The sequence below is a fragment of the Anopheles arabiensis genome, chromosome 3 (assembly GCF_016920715.1).
Source record: "Anopheles arabiensis isolate DONGOLA chromosome 3, AaraD3, whole genome shotgun sequence".
Taxonomy (NCBI): Eukaryota; Metazoa; Arthropoda; class Insecta; order Diptera; family Culicidae; genus Anopheles; species Anopheles arabiensis.
The window spans coordinates 66,031,921-66,056,020 of NC_053518.1; the positions used below are offsets into that span (position 1 = coordinate 66,031,921).

At 45.3% G+C, this 24,100-nt stretch overlaps 5 protein-coding genes across 7 annotated transcripts; 3 read left to right on the forward strand and 2 right to left on the reverse strand.

Moving 5' to 3' along the window:
• Positions 1-405: 405 nt before the first annotated feature.
• LOC120900980 (calpain-7-like) lies at positions 406-3,573 on the reverse strand. Its single transcript, XM_040308631.1, has 4 exons — positions 2,884-3,573; positions 2,188-2,816; positions 1,227-2,114; positions 406-1,152 (listed from the first exon to the last, which is right to left on the reverse strand). The coding sequence occupies exons 1-4, from the start codon at positions 3,167-3,169 to the stop codon at positions 778-780; spliced, it is 2,178 nt and encodes a 725-aa protein (XP_040164565.1). The 5' UTR covers positions 3,170-3,573; the 3' UTR covers positions 406-777.
• A 2,239-nt stretch (positions 3,574-5,812) lies between these two features.
• LOC120903986 (peroxisome biogenesis factor 2) lies at positions 5,813-7,788 on the reverse strand. 2 transcript variants are annotated; one of them, XM_040313676.1, is made up of 3 exons: positions 7,636-7,788; positions 7,485-7,558; positions 5,813-7,414 (listed from the first exon to the last, which is right to left on the reverse strand). In XM_040313676.1, the coding sequence occupies exons 1-3, from the start codon at positions 7,739-7,741 to the stop codon at positions 6,695-6,697; spliced, it is 900 nt and encodes a 299-aa protein (XP_040169610.1). In that variant the 5' UTR covers positions 7,742-7,788; the 3' UTR covers positions 5,813-6,694. The 2 variants fall into 2 exon arrangements, with proteins under 2 accessions (XP_040169610.1, XP_040169611.1); XM_040313677.1 differs by having other exon boundaries at positions 7,485-7,562; positions 7,636-7,759.
• LOC120903987 (DNA replication complex GINS protein PSF1-like) lies at positions 5,821-6,705 on the forward strand. Its single transcript, XM_040313679.1, has 3 exons — positions 5,821-5,937; positions 6,010-6,074; positions 6,151-6,705. Exons 1-3 carry the CDS (start codon positions 5,866-5,868, stop codon positions 6,596-6,598), a joined length of 585 nt encoding a protein of 194 aa, XP_040169613.1. The 5' UTR covers positions 5,821-5,865; the 3' UTR covers positions 6,599-6,705.
• Positions 7,789-8,235: 447 nt separating the features above from the next.
• LOC120903789 (protein transport protein Sec61 subunit gamma) lies at positions 8,236-8,863 on the forward strand. The gene is made up of 2 exons (XM_040313403.1): positions 8,236-8,423; positions 8,531-8,863. Exon 2 carries the CDS (start codon positions 8,544-8,546, stop codon positions 8,748-8,750), a length of 207 nt encoding a protein of 68 aa, XP_040169337.1. The 5' UTR covers positions 8,236-8,423; positions 8,531-8,543; the 3' UTR covers positions 8,751-8,863.
• A 1,185-nt stretch (positions 8,864-10,048) lies between these two features.
• LOC120899768 (mitogen-activated protein kinase kinase kinase kinase 5) lies at positions 10,049-22,361 on the forward strand. 2 transcript variants are annotated; one of them, XM_040305976.1, is made up of 15 exons: positions 10,049-10,946; positions 11,390-11,810; positions 13,265-13,363; positions 13,439-13,737; positions 13,823-13,889; positions 13,963-14,014; positions 15,202-15,240; positions 16,608-16,929; positions 16,999-17,149; positions 17,829-18,417; positions 18,479-18,672; positions 18,757-18,851; positions 18,922-19,048; positions 20,192-20,318; positions 20,397-22,361. In XM_040305976.1, exons 1-15 carry the CDS (start codon positions 10,836-10,838, stop codon positions 20,506-20,508), a joined length of 2,805 nt encoding a protein of 934 aa, XP_040161910.1. In that variant the 5' UTR covers positions 10,049-10,835; the 3' UTR covers positions 20,509-22,361. The 2 variants fall into 2 exon arrangements, with proteins under 2 accessions (XP_040161910.1, XP_040161911.1); XM_040305977.1 differs by lacking the exon at positions 15,202-15,240.
• Positions 22,362-24,100: the final 1,739 nt, after the last annotated feature.

The window sequence follows — 24,100 nt, forward strand, 5'->3', positions numbered from 1 at the left end:
TTGATGGTTCTTCAACAGGAAATTGTAGGCCGAAATTGTCGAAAAAGATAGATAGTGGATAGATGTTGGATCCCAGTTACCACAGGGATAATGGAACACATAGCAACACATAGAAAGCATAGCAACCATGCGGTATAAAAGGAGCCGATAGCTCATCACCGATTTACTCTTAAGTTGACTTCCAAATACAAAACTTTAACTAGAACCTGTGTGCAATAGTCCGAGTAGTTGCAATGAATGTTATAAATAATACAAGTACACTAAAAAAATCTTTTACAAAGGATCCAAAAACAAAATGGTTAATTTAAGTGCAATTCTTATACGCCTCCGAATAAACGTTTCGTAGCCCTGTAACCGGGTCATTTTTACTAGAGAGTAATAAACAACTAACTCGGTACACTACTGTAACTCTTGGCAAATGTAAAGCATTATTTATTCAATAAAACGCATTCTGCGATCACGGTCTTCGCCACAAACTTCTTGTTTGATGTTCACATGTCTCCTTGTGCACCACTAAGTAGGCACAGATATAGCTAACTGGGATTGGATTTGCAGTCTCCTATGTTGCAAATTGTCCTGGACCGACGGTCTGTTTGAACTGCTTATCAAACATTGGCTTCAAAAATCTGTCTGCTGAATCCTGAGACTAATTCAAAAATATTCGTGAAACACTGAATAAATCATCCTGCCAAATCCTGTACTGAATCTTTCACTTTCCAAACCAACTGCTTTACACACCAACAAACAAACAAACAACAACAAAGTGCCCCCTCCACCCTACGCCAGTTTCTCTATCACCACGTTCGTCGTTGATTTCACCTTGAGAAAGAAGGGCGACTCCTGGTCGGGCAGAAAGGTGGACGGCCTTACCTGGTACACGCCTGCCGGTATACCGGCCAGATCCAGCACACAGAAGCCCGAACGGTAGACGCCCGTTTTTTGCGACACAAACGGTGCCGTTACCGTCTCATCCGCCAGCGACACCACCGTCAGCTCCAGCCCCACCTGGTACACCTTCGGGCCGCGCAGCTCAATCACCAGATCGCTCGTATCGGCCGGCCCAATGTGCAGCCGGTACAGTGGGTTGTTTTTGTACGTGAGCGGATGGTTCTGGCAGCCACCGGCCGTTCGTCCCTTCCATTCGCCGCTCAGCTAAAATGTGAAAAAAATCGAATGTTGATAAAGATTGTCAATGAAACCGCCCTCTCTAAAAGAGTAATTCTTACATTTTCCACCGTCGTGTACTGCGGCCCGAGCGGTTTCAGCTCAAACCTGGTCCTGCTGTACGCCCGCAGCGAGTAGTAGATGGTGGCCGTCTTTTCGTACTGCGACACCACGAGCGTGTAGCGCCGTTCCGCGCCCGGATCGAGCCGGATCTTGCACAGATAGTGCGGGCTGTTGATGCGCACCCCGTCGATGTACGGTGGCGGATCGGTGGGATAGTAAACGCGCCTGCCATTGCTGTTGTACACCAGCACGGTGATGTATTCGTGGTTTTCCCTAAAGTCCTCGATGCTCGTGATGTGGCGCGTCAGCAGTATCCAAACAGAGCCGCAGCCAGCCGGCACCGTCAAGCTAAACTGCGGATTGTCGCCCACGTTGTACGCGTCCTTCGTCGGGCCAATGCCCGCACTCCACGCCTGGTGAATGCAGTACGTGTACTGAAACAGTGCCGGATCCCAGTTCAGGTAGAACACGTCGAAAAAGTTCATGATCGAACGGTAGTCGATCCAGAACACCCCATTATCGTACGTCGCCGCCAGCTTCGGATCGTACCCGAGCGTGCGCTGCAGCTCCGGCGTCCAGTGCACCACATCCAGCTCGGAGTAGTTGCCGCGCCACCGCAGATGGGACCAGGGGTTCTTTAGCTGCAGCAGCTTTACGCCATCCACTTCGCGCATATCGAGCACAGCGTAGGCGTGTGTTGAAACCAGCCCGGTCCGTTCGGCTTCCGCATCCGTCAGCTCGCCCGTTGCCACCGTCACCAGACAGCGGCCCATGCTAAGCCCTTCCTGCAGCCGGTTAAACACGGCGTCCGCGTTAAAGTCCGGTTCGTCCGATTTTACCAGCGCCCGCTCCGGTATCCATCCCGTCAGTGCGTGCAGATCGATGTTCTGAAAGGCAAAGGAAACCCCGCCTCCAAGATCACTCCTCAGGTCAACTTAGGGACCGATTTCATTGACTTACACTGTTGGAGCCGGGGAAATCGTACCCACCCATCAGCTTCATGTACGCCTTCTCCAGCAGCGACACCCAGAACTCGCTCTTGTTGCTCGAGTACGAGCACAGCAGCTGGTTGTACCGGCCGAGCGGCAGATAGTCGTCGATCACGACCTTCCGCGGTATGCCGTTCACGTGCATGCGTATCGTGTACTTGCCGCTCGGATTGTAGATCGGCTCGTCCTTGCTGTTGCGCGGATAGATGATCGAGGTGAGGATGCGCCGGCGGAATTTCTTCTCGAACTGGGACGCGACCGCCAGCGACGCAACGAAGCTACAGTCCGACACGACCGTCTGCCGGATGCTGTAAAAGTCTGCATGATCGCCGACGATCAGTTGCGGCTGCTCGCACAGCTCGCTCACCCGCACCCAGCTGACAAAGTCACGCTTCTGCTTCGGGGCCAACTCTAGCGGCCCATCCTTGTCGGTGAAGGGCATCGGGAAGTGGAACTTTTCCAGCAAATCTATATCCATAAACGGGACGTACACTTTCGCATTGATATGGGACGTATGCTCCAGCACCTTCTTCTCCTCGTTCGTGTACGCATGGCGAGCTCCGCTAATCTCTAGCGCTGGACCGGCACGTGACGGGCTTACTGTGACCATAGAGATAAGAAAATTTAAGAGCTCAAATAACACAGTTCCTTTACACTTGATTCCTACCCAATGCTGAACTGCTTTTCACTGGCTGCAAAACGGTGGGCGAATGACGACTGGATTGTGGTGCGGCCTGCCCTGATGCCTGATGCCGGATGCCCTTCAGCTCCTCCGCGCGGTCCAGTGCCTGCTTGGCAAATTTGTTCAACTTTTCGCGCTTTTCTCGGTCCTCAAGGCGAAGGATTTTCTCCACCGCCTGGCCGTACAGATCGATCGCTTCATCCTTCCTGCCCGCCTCGTCCGCGTCCAATGCACGGCCAAGGATGGAACGTATCTCACCTTCACTGGTCATCAAAGCCTGGACCTGGGTGCCGTCCCAGAATGTTCAAACTAATTGCCGGGGTTGTGTCGCAGATACGAAAAAACACAATCGACACAATTTTTTTTTTTGCTGAAGGAATTAAGGCGATTTTGAACAAAGAGCGGATACGGATTGGTCGTGGATTTGCTGGGAGAGGATGTATGGATTTGCAAAACAGGTGACTCACCCGCCTTTGGGGGATTGTTATTGTTTACGCTGGAAAAGCTGTCAAAATTCAGTTGTTTAGGAACATCCATAAACTACGCTACACTTTACAATTGCCCAGTTTACATTTTCAGATAAATTGGGCTAAAACATGAAAACTGTATTTTTAACTGTATGAATTATTTTCAACTTAACCTGATAGTTTGGGTCGGTGACAAAGCTGCATAATTTATTCTGATTTGGAACAACAACCGTCGGTCGGTCAAGGCCTGCCTGTACCTCTAGTCCCAACCCAAGTGCCACAAATCCACTAAACGACCACTAAACGGGTTCTAAACGACTCAAGCTCGCAACCTAAATGGAATATAAAAAAAATCGTTTAGCAGACGGCAAACGACTCATGCATTCTAAAAATAGTAAAAAAGCTGGTGGCGCTATCTGTTGCTGGAATACACAAACCAGTTGAGCTTCCTCGCTTGGAGACAAAATTTGTGGGTTTTTTTTGTAAATTTTTCCCACGCTACTACTCAACATCAGAACAAAATCGAAAAATCCAGCAATTGCTACACAGAAAACATTAATGAGGAAAGCTAAAGAGTCGAACCCATTATCGCAAGGAAAATTTGTAGAACATAATTACATTTAATGTTTCAAATTCAAATAAACTACTACTACTACTACTACATACTTGGAGGAGAGCTTTCTCATTTCCTCTGTACTGTTGTATGGTTTCGCATTAAAGTTATGCATCGCTAGAACTAGAACGGCAATACGATTTTTTAAATACTAAACTCCAACGGAAACCACCAGCACTGAAGCTAGTGAGATTTGAGTAATGGTCGTTGGTTGATACCCACGTATCTGACCACACGACCATTCATATAGATTTTGCTCAGAAAGTTAGAAGGTTATATTGGTGAATAAGATAAGATGAAACTTATCGAAACACATTGCAAGAAAAGGATAGCAATATAATGATGAATTGTAATACGCCATCTATTGATCTAGCCCAGGGGCCTCCAAACTTTTCAGCTCGCGGGCCGCATTGCTTCAAAAATAACTATATTGAGGGCCATTTGACGCTACCTTTAAATGATGAGTGAACGTTTAAATCTCGTTTTTACAACAAAATACTAACGATACTAATACAGTTTCTTGTTACAAAAGCTTGATTTTTGTCTAAGAAAAGTAAAAAATACATTTTTATTTGAATAAGTCATAATAACGTAATATTTACATTAACTCTGGCAAAGTCATCGTGGGCCGCATTATAAGCTCTTGAGGGCCGCATGCGGCCCGTGGGCCGTAGTTTGGAGACCCATGATCTAACCAATGAAGCTGTGGAGCTTTCATTATTTTTCTGTGGATATTTAATTTTCCAGTCGTGTTTATCTTAATCTGGCGCTTGGGACCTGCTCGAAAAAATGGCAAAACATGGTGTTGTTTACATTTACCCCAAGGTGCATTAAAGAGATCAGGTGATGCAATCTAGATTCAAAGTGTATGTAGTACAGGTGGTTTCATAGCATTTTTTTAAATCCAATTTTGAACATCTTTTTTTACAGGACCGGTGAAAGCTTCGCTCAAACAAGCTTTCTGGAGGCTTGAGGAATACACAAAACACTCTTAAAATCTTCATTCAGAAACAGAGGTGATAAAAATCAGCCTTCTAAATACATACACCGTGGGATAAGCCCACCTGTATACCATACCCACTTTGATAGTTGCTCGAAAACTGCTATACAACCCAAGTAAAATTTGCTCAAAATTGTTTTCCCATATCTGCTCGATTAGTACTCGATACGCTTGAAATTGTGGATTTGTTTGTGATCAAGTGTGTTGAAATTACCAAGATTTGGTGTGTTCGTAAATTACACGTTCCTCTATCGATAGACGATGCCGTCGAGGTCATTTTTCAATCATAACTGTGGTTTTTGATGAAAAACAAAAGCTGATTTTGTGTGACGTTATTTAAAAAAAATTGATATTATTCAAGTATAAAATGTGAACATGGCCAACTATAACGATAGAAAACATCATTTCCGAATGAATCTAGAAGAAAGTAACGAAAAAGCCACATCACAGTTGATTTTAAAGGACTTTTTCTAAATTCTCGAATCCCCGATTATTCGTGCTCGAAAATGTCAATTGGGAATGCAAACAGCTGACAGGCTGAAATTTCAGCCTACGAACTTAAAACGGAAAGGGCCCCATTAATATAAAATATTGCCAGACAAAAATCAAATTGGTTTGAATTTGGTCAGCAGCAAAGTTGCGCTAGCTGTCAAAATCCATACATTTTGTCAACAACAATGTTGCGCGCAATAACATTAGACCGCTGCCTCAGTCAGGCAGTACAGCATTTTGTCCATTGGGTTGCAAAGTTGTCTAATTTGATCTGACATTTTACAGTGTACTTCTGTCACAACAAATGTTTTGCCGCGCTTTCTTTTTTGTTTCTTTTTGTTCTTGTCCTAAAAGTGATCGGCCGAATGCAATAAGTTCGTTGGCAAAATAAAATAATGTCGTCGGATAAAGGATTCGATCTTATTAGAGAGTATGAACGGTCAACTGATCCCATACCAGCGTTTAACGTACGTACAGCAGAAAACAAAACAGGTGTTTTTTTCAATAAAACTTACCGAACTTCAATCCCTATTTTCCAGGATGATGGCGTCCGTTCTGTTCTAGAGGACATTTCAAAGATCTATCAAGAAAATTATGCACATGCGTAAGAATTTACTTCACGGCAGCACATTATTTTCTTCCCGTTTGGCTAACACTCGCTTTCCACTGGCTCCAAACAGAATAACGTTCAACGAAACGGGTGACCGGAAACTGCTTCCACTCGTCATGTACCGCCACAATCTCATCAAGCGCCAGAAACGATGCGTCCTGGCCTACCTGTCCAACCGTCTGTTTCGTCTCAAACGGCTACGCTGGCATGTCGGTCCAATCCTGCCGCCCGAAATCAAATCCTGCATCAACGATCCGGAATCGGCGTGGTTCAACAAGTACTCGCGCATACTGGCGGAGTACATGGCCTCCATTCACGACGGGTACGGGTTGAATCTGACGAACGACATCAAACCGCCGAAATCCCTCTACATCGAGGTACGCTGCCTGACCGACTACGGAAAGTTTGAGCTGGAAAGTGGGGAAATAGTGCTGCTGAAGAAGAACAGTCAACACTACCTACCGAAGCTGCAGTGCGAACAGTTGATCCGGCAGGGCATCCTGCAACACATTACATAGGGACAACCGTTTTTTGTTTTGTTTTGTTTGTTCTGGAATGTTTGAACACCCTAGCACCCATAAACCTTTTTTTTATAAATACACAACAAATCCATCCTACAATACAACAACCTTCCGGAACGTTTCACTGCAGTAGTCACACACATTACACTGGAATCCAGCATCCGCCAGCTGATTGCCCTTCAGACACAGGTAGCAAAACACGTGCCTGCAGCCCATATGGTGAGGTAGAATCACTCGCTCATTGCAGTACGCACATCTCGTGTCCGCGGTCAGCTCAACGTGCTCATCCTGCCGCTGGGATGCCGCTTCAATGCGCAGCAAATTGCGCAGCTTTCGCTTCAGCGCGTGATAGTTCACGAACGGGATCGTAAATCCGAGCAGCTCCAGAAAGCCAGCCCAAACCAGCTCGCGCGTCATGTACGAGTAGCCGATCGTGCGTCGCTTCGCACCGTCCAGCGAGCGGTGGTTAATGCGCAGCAAACAATCCACCAGCGAGGGTCGCGTACCGGAGCGGAGAAACTTGAAAAAGTTAACCAGATTGAACAGAACCAGTGCGTTTTCCGCTAGCTGGAGGAGCTTTTGCACCCGCGACCAGTTGGTTAGGCGAAATTGAGCGTTTTCTTTGGCGTACGGTAGCACCGTCGTGAGGAGGTAGTGAAGTGCTAGCTTTGCCGATGGCAGTTGATCTTTTTCGTACGCGATCGACAGCATCTGCTGGCCGAAGGTGGCATAGTGTGTGCGGATGGAAAAGTTCCAAAGGGCTGAGTTTAGGGCAAAATTTATCTCCGGCTGAAGGTGGCTCAGTAGTCCGGGCTGCGTGGGGAAACGAAAGAAACGAGTTGAAATGGTGGAATGATGATGGTGATCGGATTCGGGCTCTTACCGGTAGGACCTGTAGTATGTTCTGTATCTGCTGGCGGAGGAGGTTTGTTATTTCATTGTCGAGCTGTATGGAGTCTAGCTGGAGAAGCGAAAAAAGAACAGGCGAATGTACAATTGATGTGATTTGTAGGTAATTGAGTGGATAGCCTTACCTGATTCACCCGAGGCACGAAGTTTGTTTTCATTTTTCCCGTGTTTGGGGCGGCGCTGCCCATATTTGCTTGCCTTTTGAATGGGTTTGTTTTGGTTTTCTGTCATAGATTCCAGCTGATTGCTGTCAAAATTATGTAACGCCTCTTAGCGTAACGTTTATTATTTTTTTTTAAATTTTAGTAGTCTATTCGCTTAATCAGCACTATTTTTTGATAACATACACAATTTTTTAAAACTTCCTTATTATATATTTTGTTTTTTATCCGTTTCCTCTAGGCGTTATATTTGCACAAACCTACATGGATCATACGTTACGGAGCTTGTCAGTTCTGTTGACATCTCAAATCACAGTGGTATTCAAAGGGAGGCAAAATGCACGGCGTATGAGTGTGGGCTATTTTCCACATTTTGCTTCTCTCTTGCCCCTCCAACCATTACCATAATATGGAAAATAATTATAAAGGACGAAAATGATTCATAAATTCCTTTAAATAACACCACATCCTTTACGAAAATACAAAACTCCCTGCAAGAAACCGTTACATCCACTATCATTTGGAATGACCGTGTAGCATTGCCTGTGTGCCACCAATGGTGACGTTGTCTGCTTTTCTTGCCCTTCGCATCCGACGTGGAATCAAAACGGGACGCACGGCGAGAGAGAAAAAAAAGAACACAAACCACAGCCAAGATTGTTGAAACGCGTACATACGCCTCTCATTGCGTCTTTGAATTCTGCTTGCGCTACACCACCACGTTACTGAAAACATCTCAAACCCCGTAAAAGGTAGGTCACGGTGAAAGTGTGTGCCCCACGGAAAGGGCAGCGGGGGGAACCCACTCGGATCGCGACTAATTTAGCCCTTTTTTCTTCCATTATCACGCTCCCGGCAGAGTCAACAAAAAAATGGATCAACTGACGAAATTCTACGAACCCGGCCGCTCGTTCGCCAAGGACTCGATCCGACTGATCAAGCGCTGCACCAAGCCGGACCGCCGGGAGTTCCAGAAGATTGCCATCGCCACCGCTATCGGATTCTGCATCATGGGATTCATCGGTTTCTTCGTGAAACTGATACACATCCCGATCAATAACATCATCGTCGGATCATAAGCAGTGCGTGCGTGTCCGTGTGTGTGTGTGTGTGCCTGTGGCCGTTTCCTTTTTTCCCCTGTCTACGCATCATTTCTTCTGTCCAGGCGAGCAAATCGGAGGCATCGGTCCCCTCGCCTAAGATCACATCCCACTTCATCGACTGAGAACCCAACCCGTTTCCATTTTCTGTGTGTCCCACTCTCCCCCTCTTCCCCGTTGCTCTCCGATACGATTCCCAGCGAGCTGTCTTCACGATACTTCACACTCATCGAAGCCAACTGGTTCCATCGTGGCACCTACTCGGGCAGCTGAGGAGGGCAGCCAAGGGGAGCTTCCCCGCTGCGTGCTATTACGGACGGTCCGGGGAAGTTCACGGAACCGTTCTCCCTTGACCTCCCGTGCTCGCTGCAATATGATAGTGTAATAATTCTGTTTTCGTGCGTTATTAGAAATAATCAAACAATTGCGACCCGCTGCGCCCATTCAGTAGCGTGCGTCGCGTGAATATTTTGTGAAAACAAATAAATAATTTATTGTTTCACTGCAACGACTTTTTGTTTGGTTTGTGTGCAGAGTACGCGTTGCGGAAAGAAACATGCTTCATATTGAAGGGCGTAATTGGATTATAATTTACTTATTTAAAGCTTGAGAACGATTTCAATTAGCGGAAGATAAGAGCTCGAAGCGTGAGCTGTGATTCGTCTACGTGTTGCTTTGAAAGCGACTGTCTGGAGAGCAATAATTGCGGCACTATTGACCCATTACAATGTCTCGCCAAATGTATGTCAGACGTAGGTGCAATTAAGTGTGCATTTTTTTGCACATTAAAAATCTCGAAAAAGCTGCAATTTACGTATTTTTGCATGAAATTTGATCACAAAACAAAGTGAGTCAAAAGAACTGTTTACTGCCCCTGAACAAGCACAGTGATGTACAAAAAAAGTACCACGGATCGTGTTGTGTTACAATTAAAAACAAACAATTGCTCTTGTATAATGCATTTGTTTGCAATTCTAGCACTTTTTTCAATATTTTTAATTTAATAGTATGACAAATGTCGATAAAACATTCCAATAATTCGTAAATTTCACTCTAAAAATTAATTTAAAATTCACCATCGCCATGACCGTTGCCGTTTCCTGCAGTGTTTTGTCAACATGTCAACACCCTGCACAGCCGGCACTCATGCTGCATCACGCACACTGTGACGTCATAGCCCTCATTAACAGTAGTGCAACAAGGACAAAAGACGCAAACGATATGCAATGGCCATGTCATGCACTGGTGCGTACTACGCACCCAGCTACTTTACCTGTCAAAACACAGACGTTTTATTGTTAGGCCCAGAAACGGAACTGAACGGAGCGAGCGGACAGAGCGAAGGAAGGAAAAAAATAGATTGTTGTCCCAAGTCCTACCGATCCGTGCGTGTCTGTGTGTGGGGCGAGTGTCGTGCCTATTGTTTCCTCGGCCTGTGCCCGACACGGTCAGCCCAGCTCGCTCATCCGTGTGCACGCCCCAGACGCATCCGGACCCCCAGCAGTGCCAGCCACAGCTAGTTGGGGTGGGCCAGATAAGGAATCGCACGCACACAGAAACGAAAAGAAAGGGGAAAAGAAAACATCGCAAATTTTGGAAAAAAGGAACATCCCGTTCGCATTGTTTCGTTGCTTTTGCACAGCTGCTGTACGGAATTGTTGCTCATTGTTACAGGTCGGGCAGTGCGTGTGTGTGTGAGTGATTGCCACCAGTGTCCACAAAACCAGCTGGACCAGCGGAGTGACCGAGTACATCCTTTCGTACTGCGTTGTTTGTGGTTCCGTCTGTGCGTTGGTGTGCATGTGTGTGTGTGTGTGTGTGTGTGTGCTTCCGTAGTGTGAATTGTCTTCAATCTCACATCCTCCATCTCGTCCCGCGAGCGGTGGTGCCAAAAGGGAATCAAGTGGGCATCAGCAGGGAAGGAAGTGTTACCGTGTCGTCTGGTTGTGTGTGTGCTTGAGTGTGCGTGTGTGTGGTTGTGGAGAAGAAAGCGCAAAAGTGTTCGGTTACGCGTACGCATCCGGTATCCGCTACGGAGCAGGCCAGGTGGAAAATGCTGGCAGAATGTCGCACCAAACCCCCATGCTGAGTTCGGCCATCTCTCGCCGCAATCCGGAGGACGAGTACGAGCTGATCCACAAGATCGGCTCCGGGACGTACGGCGATGTGTACAAGGTACGTGAAGCACACGCACGGCCAGGGCCAATAACTCTGGCAAGCAGGCAGCATTCCAAGCAGAACGCCAGGAATGCGTACCACCGAGCAGAACGCGTTGAGTTCTCGATTTCCTTGTTGATAATTTTAGATCACGTCTTCTGCGTGTACACATACCACCCGGTACACAATTCCCGAGCGCGCAAGTGCTTTAATTATTCCCGGGACCCCTCCCGGCTTAATCTACGTCGCTTGCGCACTCCCTCTCACTCTCACTCTCTCTCTATCTTCCTTCTCTGTCTGTGTCCAGTCTGCTTCGTTCGGTCTATTCTAATTGCATTCCTTCGTTTACAAAGGCGTGCGCGGGCCGACCTGCCTTCCTGCCTACTAGATCTACCAACACACTCTCATCTCAAAACGTTTCTACTCCCTATCTCTCTTTTTCTCTCTTTCCCTTCTTGCAGGCCAAGAAGCTGCAGTCGAATGAGCTCGCCGCAATCAAAGTCATCAAGCTCGAGCCGGGCGATGACATCCAGATCATCCAGCAGGAGATACTGATGATGCGCGACTGCCGCCACTCGAACATCATCTCCTACTATGGCTCGTACATGCGCCACGACAAGCTCTGGATCTGCATGGAGTACTGTGGCGGGGGCAGCCTGCAGGACATCTACCAGGTGACGGGGCCGCTGACCGAGCTGCAGATCGCGTACATGTGCCGGGAGACGCTGCGCGGCCTCTCCTACCTGCACTCGATGGGCAAGATCCACCGGGACATCAAGGGCGCCAACATACTGCTGACCGAGCGGGGCGACGTGAAGCTGGCCGACTTTGGCGTGAGCGCCCAGATCACGGCCACCATCAACAAGCGGCGAAGCTTCATCGGTAAGAAGCCCGGAACTTTCCGGTAATCCGACGAACAAGCCCCGTTCCGTTTCGACGATCGAGAGATCGAAAGTGGTGCAATCGATTGAAACACTCCCCCTGCCCCCCGGCGCTTGAGAGGAGTCGTCGTTTCGCACAAGTACACTTTTCACTTTCGCTGCGATTGTAGGTCTTTGCGAGAGGGTTTTTTTCGTTGCTGCGGGTTTCATTGCGTTTTCGCACGCAGCTGACCATGGCCAGTGTGCCTGCTTGGATAACACACAAACACACACGACCGGGATATTGGTTTGCAACCTGCCCTAACTAGGGCCCTTGCCGAATTCCGGTCGGGCGTTTGTTGAGCTTGTACGGAAAACTAATCCTGGCCCATTCGCTTGAGGGCGGGTTTTAATTATCGTTATGTGGCTGTATTTATGTTCATTCCATTTCCGGAACTGCCATTGCCGTTGTGTGGCTGCTCCGGTGTGTCTTCCGCCAATGGAGGTTGTGTTACGGTAATGGCCACTTGATAGCAAGCTCATTTATCAATTAACAGAGACTGTAAAACGAGTAATAGCGGGAGTGTAAAGAACATTCTAGCTACACTTTCAACCGACCAATTTTCTATCCTTTAAATCCTTTTCTCGGCATAGTTATTAGGATCTTTTTGCTAGCAACAAATGTCCCATTTTGTATTGCCTGATGCCACCCATAAATGCATTCGTCACTTTATTTTGGCTGACACGGTTACCATTGGGCTCGCTCAAGGCAAAAAGGTGATACGCGAGGCGTGACGAATGTGATGCGATCTTTAGCACGATGGATGGATCGCGTGTGTGTGTGCGTCAAGTCTGAGCGTGAGCAAACGAGCAAGAGAGGTGTTGAAACGATTTTTAATCGAATTGACACACTCATTTACCCTCCTCGTCTGCTGTATGGAGGGTAAAGCGATGTGCTTCGGCGGACCATATCATAGAGGGTGCAGGGCATAGAGGGTGACAGAAGAAACAAAACGTGGAATCGTTCCCAAAACGTGGTCAGTTTGACATTATTTTAATGTATTTTAAATCTATACTTAGATTAAGTGCGCCAGTACGCCACTTAGGACGGCTAATGTACTGTATGGGAGGCTTTGGTACCGCATTAGCGATACACAGAATTAGCATGGACTAGGCAAATATAGCAGATGCCTTTTGTTTTGCTTTGCTGCTGCGGCGCATGATAAGATAACGATTCGAAAGCGCACCCTCTCGCCACTGAACGGAGGGGGAGCAAGCTAGAAGCCTTGCTACTGCGGAATATGTCCCCTCATGTATCAACTGATTACGCAAAATGGAATGATTTTTTAACGACGATCGTTTGAGAATTGTGTAAAATTTAAATAAAATGTATTTTCATTTTTAATTATTAATATTAATTACCCCTTAAATGCTGTTGCGCCATTTTAATGCATTTCTTTCTCCTTCCCGCAACAGGTACACCCTATTGGATGGCGCCGGAAGTGGCGGCGGTCGAACGGAAAGGTGGTTACAATCATCTGTGCGATATCTGGGCATGCGGTATCACTGCAATCGGTAAGAGAGAAAAAACAATACAAAAAAAACTCCCCCAAAAACCTTTTCTAACAAAACTCCAAACTCACTTTCTAGAACTGGCCGAACTGCAGCCCCCGATGTTCGATCTGCACCCGATGCGGGCACTCTTCCTGATGTCGAAGAGCGGCTTCAAGCCACCGACGCTGAAGGAAAAGGACCGTTGGAGCACCAACTTTCACTCCTTTCTCAAGGTGGCCCTCACGAAGAACCCGAAAAAGCGACCGACGGCCGAGCGGTTGCTGCAGCACGCCTTCTTCCAGTCGGACATGTCGATCCGGTTGCCGCAGGAGCTGCTGCAGAAGTATCACAGCCCGCACGCGAGCTACTACTACCAGGAGTCGGAGGAGGAAGGAGTAAATATTGACCACCAGAATGGGTAGCAAAGCAGCTTGCCGTGGGACAACGAACTAATGGGAAACCTTTTCTCCGTCATTTTAGGCCATCGCAAATGGACCACAGAGAATTACGAGTCGAATGCATTCCTCCAATTCTGTTTATCATTGTAGTAAGTGCCAATTTTGTGGCGCAAAAGTGTTATTCTTAGTTGCATAACACTGTTTCCTGCCTTTATTTTTTAGAACCATTGGAAAACGAGCGTTCATCTAGTCCAGAAACACTACCGAGTGATATGTAAGTATCGTCGGATCGTGCACGACGTTCCAGACTGCATTTCGTAGGGATGCGCGGACATAACTGAAGGGCTTTCTCAATAAGCGATGCCTGTTAGATAGAAGCGCGATGTTGGAGCAACCGCACTGCGTGTAATCCAATACAATTTCCCCTCAACTGTGTCCGCTTACCGTTTTGTAGTAGTAATGGTATTGATTGCCCGCTTCGTGCCAACGTACGTGTCACGCTCCTTCAGTTTTTTATGCCGAAGTGCAAGGCAGACAGTTTTTCAACTTAAAACAAACAAAACCCCAAAAAAACACGAACGAAAAGCAAAGGAAAAACCTAACTCCTCTTACCTGCGGAATGCGCTGCAAAAGCTACGTTTCATTACTTTTTTTTTCGTTGTTAATGCCAGTCTAATACAGCACCACCATACTACTACAGACCCACAAGACCATCACATACACACACACATATGCAATAGGATGTTAACTATTCACGCGGCCACCAAAACATTGCCCATAGGACAGCGCAAACACACACACATCGACACACATACTGACACACGTACGGTTCTCGAAACACAAAACTGACCCTTTTCTTTTACCCATCGGTGTAACATCGTTCCGTTGCGCCTCTAACTCAAACCCCAAACATGGATTTTAAAGTAACCCACATTCACGCCAGCTCACGAATAACGAATTCCCAAAAAACCATTAATTTGTGGACAGTTTTTGTGTGTGTTTTGTGTCTGCGTCTAAACTTCGTTCTATGTGACACAGTACCACGTTCCCCAGTTCCGGTTTCCGGTTGCAGTACAGTAGGTTTAAACAGGTCGTTTTGTTGCATCTTAAACTGCGCTCAACGAAAAGCTTTTCTATTGCTCTCTAGCATCAAACGGTGTGTTGTAATCATCAATGCTTTTTCGCGTATTATTAGCTTACGGTTGTACCGCAATTTACGTTACCTCTTGCCCCGTCGTACGATGTGAAAACGGCCTTCACACAGTCCTTCCACGTGTGTGTGTATGTTTTTTCTAAAGAAAGATTTTCCACGTGCTCTATCACTTCTAAAGATCTAAATAACACGCTCCCTCACGCGCTCTTCTATAACCGTTCTGTACTCCGTTTTCTCTATTTAAACTATTCCATTCCACAAACAAACAACTGGTGCCATATCTGTCTTGTGTTTTTTCTTTTTTCTAGGAGTCTATTGCATTATATAGACGAGGAGTTGAAGATAAGGTAACAGACGCAACCGCATCGCCACATTGTTCCATTGTTTCATTCCCACAAAACACACACACATATACAATCAAACATCTCGTGCTCGCTCCTAGCAAGGCAACGCCCTTTGTTTCATACAATTCCCTTCGAAAGTAATGCCAATCCATATTGTACTTTGCATATATTTCACAATATTTATTCGATATCCACATTGTATTTACTTCATTAAGAGCAATGCCCCAGCCATCCCAAGCAGTCATTTTTAGCGTTTTCATGCATTTTGCTTCAACATACTTCAGTGGCAAATGGTCTCGTGTGTGTGTGTGTGCCTAGATTTTATTTTGTATTTTTACTGGGAAAAACGAAATTACTATCTTGCGTATTTTTATAATTCCTTAATTTGTATGTTTTATCGTCACGCGGTACGCTTACGTTCGTGCGCGCTTAAATATTGCTTCCAGTCTTCCAAAACTCATACACACCACAAGCACACAAACACACATGTAAGAATTTAGCTTCACACAGTCTCTGTTCCACTGTTTTTTTCCATCCTCATAAGCCTCATGTACACCACCCGTTCACGGACACCTAGAATGTAAGGCATCGTGTTTCGTATATCCCACCGATAGCATCTTGTTGTGTGCAAATGAAACCAAACACACTCTCACGAATGGGCCACAAAGTGCCGACAGATATCCCAACACACACACACTAAACTGAAACCCCAAAACAATCGAAACCCACCATGGCATGTTCTCACATTGTACCGAATTCCTGCAAGTTTTTGATGTAGCTTCTCGTATGTTGGTGAAAGCTAATCCTTCCATAAGTAATCGATTTGCTAACACACTTTGTGGGACTCAAGTGCGGGGAGTTCTGCCTTAACAAAACGGTAGCTTATGCGCTTATCAAACTAAACTTATTTCAAAAAAACATAGTAAAAGCAATAACTAATCAATAGTTAATCATGTATCTGACAGTGTAACTAGCGCTGCAGCGCTCTCTACTACTAATCGGTGATGCTTTGCTAAAAAACGTATAGCTTTCAGGGCAATTTGCTTTTTAGTTGGTGTGTTTTGTTTCAAAATTTACTTTCCTTTTTTCCTTTTGTATTTTCCAAACTGTTCATGTATGTTGCAAAACGTGCATTTACTCCCCTTGTTATTCGAACGGTGTGGTCATCCATGTTTTAGAATACACATACCACTCTATTCAAACCCCTTTTTGGCAATTTATGTTGAAAATTAAACAATCGTAATTTGTTGCCTTAGGATGCCAAAGAATTCCCCGTTTTGTAGGTTAAAATATGGCAACGGAATAATATTTCCCCTTTCTTTAAAATTATCTTTCAACCTGTCAACAATTTACCATACACCCCACAAAAGGCGTACACTACCCCTGCACGATAACTCACTGCTGGCGTGTGCGAACGATGATCTAAGCTCCGGCAGCAACGGGCAACAGCAGCAGCAGCATCGTACCGGCAATGGGTCCGGTGGTGGTGGGGCTGGGTCCACCAATCATCATCACCACCACCACCACCATAATTTGCTGGACGACGAGGACAGTCTGATTGCGTCGAACAGCAGCTACATTACGGCCAGTCTGGCGACGGCGTCCGAGTATGACAATAATGGGCGAGACGATTCGACGCTCAGCTACGATGCGATGGATCAGCTGACCGCGAAACTGGAGCAGCTGAATGCGGTAGGCTTCCGTTAGGGGAGAATGAATTTGTGGGAAGAATTTTTAAACATTTTTATGCTTTTGTTTTAGCAAAATGGAGCAACGACGATGGGTGATTCGCAAGAGCATGAGGGCGGTAGCAAGCGACACTCGATGGATCAGCTGAACGAGCTGTTCAAGGGAATCGACAAGTCTTCCAGGCAGCGTAGTTTAAGCGATGGAGATGGTAACAGTGAAGGAGGTAAGGGAAGGTGTTGCATTCATGCCTTTGCAGTAGTGGTGGGAGCTGGGAATCGAATCTAACCGTTTCCGATTCCGGAATCGATTCCGGAGCCGATTTCGGAGTTGACTCCGAAGCCGATTCCGGAGTTGACTTCGGATCGGAATCCGGAATCGATTCCGGAATTGGAATCAGCTCCGGAATTGGAATCGGCTCCGAAATTGGAATCGGCTCCGGAATCAGTATCGACTTGGGAATCGCAATTTGCTCCTGTAACGGAATCAGGATTGACTACAGAAATGAAATTAACTCTGGAATGAGAAATCAGTCCGGGAATCTCCACAAAAAAGGATCGTTTACAAGTAAATTTTATTTTTTGCGGCTATCAATACTTTGCATCATTGGACCCAAACGCCTATTCCTATGGATATGTCGAAACCGATTCCGTTTCGATGCTAATTAGAGACCCTTCCGATGCCGGAGCCGAATCCGATTCCGGAGTCAATTCCGGAACCGAATCCGATTCTGGAGTCGATTCCGGAACCGATTCCGGAGTCGATTTCGTAATCATTTCCGGAGTCGATTCCAGAAAACTTCGGAGCTAGCCGGAATCGATTCCGACGAAATCTTAATTTTTCCCATCACTACCTTGCAGTCATACTAAATTCGGCATTTGTCCCCTTTTCCTCCCGCATTCCAGCATCCGAATCGCAACCGGACCTGCTCAACAATACACCGCCCATTCCGCCGAAGCGCAGCCATCGCAGCCGGCGCCACACGCCACCCCGCCCCGTATCGAACGGACTGCCACCAACGCCGAAGGTGCACATGGGTGCCTGCTTCTCGAAGGTGTTTAACGACTGTCCGCTGCACATCAACTGTACTGCGTCCTGGATCCATCCGGAGACGCGCGACCAGCATCTGCTGATCGGTGCGGAAGAGGGCATCTTCAACCTCAACCTGAACGAGCTGCACGATGCCGCGATCGAGCAGTTGTACCCGCGCCGCACCGTCTGGCTGTACGTAATTAAGGACATCCTGATGTCGCTGTCCGGCAAGACGGCGCAGCTGTACCGGCACGACCTGCTGGCGCTACATTCCAAGCAGACGCACCGCTTCTCGATGCACATGAAGAAGATACCGGAGAAGCTGGTGCCGCGCAAGTTCGCCCTCACGACGAAGGTCCCCGACACGAAGGGCTGCATGCAGTGCTGCGTGACGCGCAATCCGTACAACGGATACAAGTACCTGTGCGGTTCGATGGCGACCGGGATCTTCCTGATGCAATGGTAAGGATGATCATCTGCTGTAACCTTTGTCTCCTTTGTCTAAATGTCTCCCTTCTTGTAGGTACGATCCGTTGAACAAGTTCATGCTGCTGAAGCAGTGCGAGTGGCCATCCGGCAACATCCAGTATTACGGTGCAAACTCGAACGTGTTCGAAATGATCATCACACCCGAGCTCGAGTACCCGATCGTGTGTGTGAACGTGCGGAAAGGGCCGAACGATACGCTCAAGCTGGATTTGATCAATACCAATAGCAGTAAGTCGCGTAGTAGGAAGAAGCACCAATAACATATGATTCTCCATGCTTTCATGCCCCATCGTTTCTTTCTGTTTTTTATAGCTCCCACCTGGTTCAATACGACGGTGGAGGAAATGGACGGTATGGCAACGGTCATCAATCGGCGCGATACACTTCGACCAATAAAAGTGCATCAGGTAAGGAAGGTGTTGACTGGTACTGGGAACTCAATTGGAACAGCAATTGTACTGCAACAACTCGTTACAGATTGAAAAGGATGCGATACTGGTGTGTTACGATCGGTTCGTACAAATCGTCGACATTCAGGGTTTCCCAAAGCAGAGCCGCAAGCTCATATCGCGCGTGGAATTTAGTTTTGTAATCGAAAGTATAGGTAAGCTTTTGTTCCTTCCAATAAGGCGTCATCCATCAATTACGTAACGCAAAAATTGCTAATTTAGACCCCCTCCCTCCCTCTAGTGTAACAAACTGTAACGTTGAAAGAGACCTCCCCTCAAAAATTAATTATAAAGATTAATGAATCTCGAAAGATTATCGTATCTCTAGGAGAGATTTATAAATCTCTAAAAAAACGTAAAGCTTGAGCTTTTTATTATTCTTCTTCTTGGCGTAATAACCTACGTGGTCACGCTAGCCTATACAGACTATCGAGACTTCTTGGAAAGTACCACGCAGCCTGATGGATTGTTTTGCTACGGGGAGACGGTCCATGGCCTGAACAAACAACGGGCAAGTTTTAAATGGGATTGGACCAATTTAATATTTTGGAAATCATACATCTCTAAAGATACATGATCCATGGTGATGTATGAATTTGAATGGACTCATGAAGCCTATAGATTCATGAATATTTGAAGATTCGTTTACATTTAGATATTCGTGATTCTTTGAAGATGCCACTCGTTTACTGATCACTGAATATTCATATGAATGAATCTCAACGAAAGATTCATATGAAACCCAATTAGAAGCGTATTACAGGGTCAACATCAACAAATTGATTAATCTATTTGGTTTGAAAGGAATGGGATTGGTAATGCACACGTTTCCAGCGTTATAGTTAATCTTGTGCCATCGAATGCGTGCGCCACTGCGGTCGTCGCAGTAACGGAATGCAACGTTACTGTTACGATCCTTTGGTAAGTTTGTCCATCCGTCCGTCCGTGGTAACCAAATTCCGTCGCGGGTTGTATCTTCGTATAAACCGGCCCCTACCAATGAAGTATTTTTCGGTACATAAGTACATAAGAAGTAACGAAATCCTTTTAAGCCGGCATAACCGCGACGATTGTTAACGATTGTTAATTGAAGAAGAATCATCGTTTATTACTCATTCAAAAAAAAAAATTATTTTGTGTTACGTAACAAAAGTTCAACTCCCCCCTCTCCCCCATTTAAAAATCATAACCCTCTCCCCTCTTATCAGCGTTACGTAATTGATGGGCGACGCCTTAAGAGATGTGTGGAATGATATTAACTACCTTTTTCTCGCACTTTCTTTCCCAACACAATACAGTCTGTTTAACTGATAGTGTATTAGCGTTTCACAAGTACGGTATGCAGGGTCGCTCGCTAAGGAATGGTGAGATTACGCAGGAAATTACCGACACGAGCCGCATCTACGAGCTTATCGGCAGTGACAAGTATGTAGCGCGTCAGCATCTTCTCTGTTAAACCGTTTAATATTAAATCACTTCTTTACCCCCTATTTCATTTTGCAGCAAAGTGGTAATGCTGCAAAGCCGCACCATCCGTGCGGACAGCGGCGGCGAAGGGACGAGCGATGTCGGCCACGATCTGTACATATTGGCTGGCCACGAAGCAAGCTACTAGATAATGGGCTCCCGGAGGTGGCGATATTAACGTTGTTTTGCGTGTGTTTGCGTTGCGTTGCAAATTCGCGTCACTGTGCAGTGGTTAGTTTGTTTTCTTTTTAGAAAAGAAGCGTTGGAGGTAAGGCCATACTTTTAGGGAGGAAAAAATGGTTACGCTCCACGCTACACTTTGGTTTCCGCGCAGAACAGCAAACCCCACGAGTGGTTTGTCGCTGACGTTCTAGGTTCAAGGCGCAAAATTTGGAGGTGAAAATGTACGACAAATGACAGCAGACGAACACACAGTCACATGACGGAACAGTTTGGGGAAAAGGGACATGCAGAGAGTAGCCCAAAAAAGTATTAATTTTATTTCGTAGTACGCGTCTGAGTTCCCTTACATTTGACATTAAACGAATGCATAATGCAGACGTTAGTTGAGAAAGGAGGGTCACGATTATGCTTGTACAGTGATATGCGGATAAGTGCAGGTCTGCCACCCTGTCGATCAGTGGTTTCAAGCGCAGCCAAAATATGGTATCGTTTTCTTCCCTCTTTTATTAACACGTACTACTAGTTCTGCTACTACTACACCTACTACTACTACTATCCAATTGACATTGCCTTAGGCAGGCAAGGCAGCGGACAGCGGTTGAATATAATTCACACTGATAATATATGCATATATTGGGTTATTTGTAACGAGCTACTCATACTACTTGCTCACACGCAGCAAAATACACAGGCGACATTCGAATGGAACGGAAGAAAAGCAATAGCCAAAAGCAGTTGCTTAGGTTTGTTTTGAAAAAAAAGGTCGCACTTACACTTACCTCTACACTCAGCCACAACACTACAAATGCATTCTACACAAGAAGCCGTAAACCACACACACAGAGTACAGTGTACAGCAAAGAGAGAAAGAGAGTATATTTTTATATATCGAATGATCCGTCTAATCTCTTTTCACAATTTCGGTTGCTGCAAGAACGTTTGGAGAATCAAGTTCCGAGACTAGAGAGCAGTTTCAATGGAAGGTGAATGGAAATGTACTGAAATGATTATCTTACCAAAAGGAAACACGAAAACCAACTGCTACAACGCGGGGAAACTATTTACACAGATCCCTCTATAAAACTAACATTTTGTTGTGGTTTCGTCGGAATTGCTAAACTCCTGTCGAGCCCCCACAACACGAACAAGCTTCTCACAAGCATCAGATTGTACATTTGATAAAACAAAACACACACACACTCACACAATACTGCTGTTAAAGTTGCCCCCCGCGTAAGCTGTGCACGTACATGAAAGTGTGTATGTGTGCGTTATTACTATTAGACTCAAACTCAAACATGATAAAATAGAAGACAGTTACATGCATTTGCAAATACATAAAAAGAAACACTCCATAAACAATTAAAACATCTTTGCGCGTGTCTCGTATTGCTTTGTTTTACAACAGAAGGAAAAAAACAGCAAACGAGCACCGAAAAAAAAGAGAACAGAACAAAACAAGTGATAACGGTACAACACAATACAAATAGCAATAAAACAACACCGTTTGGAACGCGTCATAGAGAGGTAAACAAAACGACAAAACGAACCTAATTAGAACACTGTAAGGCGGGTGCGGGGCTAAGAAATGAACAAGAGAAAAGGAAACAAAGAAAATTATGCTAGTATTATGTCTGCAAAACAAAACAAAAACAAACAACGCTAGACTGACGATACTATAAAAGTAACAAACACACAAACACACTAAAGCCAGTGAGAACAAAACATACAAACAATCAAACAAACAAACAAACAGTCATATTAAAATTACTTTAACGGATAGGGCGAAAATTGCATTATTATATCCGCTGCAAGATATTCCATTGTTTGTTTTTATTTTAATTAATCAATTAAAAGTTGTTTAAATTAGTTTAGTTTAAAAAAAAACCTCCGCCACCTCGGCGGATGAGACGAACATTTCCACCAAACGACAATGGACCATTTGACTATTTTTACCCCCTATAGACACTGTGCTTTCCTCTGCACAATTCCACGTATCAAAAGCATTCAAACTTTACGACCAACTTCTTAGGGTCGCGTTTTTAGACCTTGCGTGAAAGTGAAATTTTGGGTTTTTTGTGTGCTATATTTCATTAAATATTTACCAAAATATGGCTTATCGTACATCAAAGGAAAGGACATTCAATTGGCAAACTATTTATACTACTAACTAACTACATACAGGGTTTCCCACGATTTATTGGTCAGTTCTCACGATTTTTTGATCGTATCCCATAGATTTTTGGTTCGTTCCCATAATTTATTGTTATTTTCCGATTGGATATTAATACAATTTGGCCAAATAATTCTGGGAAACGGCCAAAAAATCGTGGGAACCCACCAAAAATTGATGAGAACCAACCAAAAAATCGTGGAAACCCTGTAATAAACTAATAAATTAAATGCATTTGCTTGTGATTCGGGTAATGCACTAAGCAGGAAAATCGGAAGTAAATGCATTTAATTTATTAATTCGATATGTTTTATGGTTCATTTAGTTGGGGAATTGAATATCGTTTCTGTTGGTGTACGGTAAGCCATATGCTGATTAATACGTAACGGAGTATAGCAGAGGCGGTCCCGTGGTACAGTTGTCAACTCGAACGACCCAATGACATGCCCGTCATGGGTCCAAGCCTAGAAGAGACCGTCCTGCCGTAGCAAGGTTTTGACTTATCCGGCTTCTTCAAATTAAGTGTCGAAACTCTGTGTATAGACCCGGTATGTCCACGTAGGACGTTACTCCCAATAGAAGAAGAAGACGACGTGTAGCAGAAAACCCCAAAATTTCACGTTCAATTTCACTGGAACTGTAATCCGGGCTTAACGACGAAAAAACGAACAAACCTTCCAAAAAAACAAAAAAAAAAACATGTGCATTAACTTCGCATTCTTGTACTGCATTTTTTCAATTGCGAACGAATGCGTTTGTGTTATTTCCAACCAACTATATATTTAAATACCTGTTTTTTCCTGTGTTTTTCTTTCTGTGTGTGTGTAATACTGTTCGTGTTATTAGTTATTACTACTACTACTAGGGTTACTATTACCGTATTACCTTTCTTTCCTTAAGAGCGTTGCTTCGCTTGAGATTGATATGTTGGACAACACGTTTTCCGTAGTAGCAAATAAAGCAGCGGGTAAATTGTATAATACATAGTTAGGCGCCCCCTGAGCAGCAGTCTTTCCCATTTCCAAACTACCGCAACTACGCGCCCCCTTAAACACCCATTAGCACATTCACACAAATAGTCAGTTTCTTTTTTGTTTTTTGGTAATAAGGAGTGATAGAGATTCATTAGTGCGAATGTGCAAAGAGTGTGAGAGGTTCTGGGTTCTGGGAAAGGAAATTCGGATTTATACATATAAGACACGGGTGGTGACACAAAATAGCGTGTAAAAAACTCCCCCCATAGAAACAAGAAGTTAGATTGGGAAGTATGTAAAAAGTGCTAAGGTTTGTAAAAGTTGTAACCAAAACAAAAGCGGGGAAAGATGGATGAAAGAGATGAGCAAAACGCCACGATATTAAGGGTCGGAATCACGGTACGAGATAG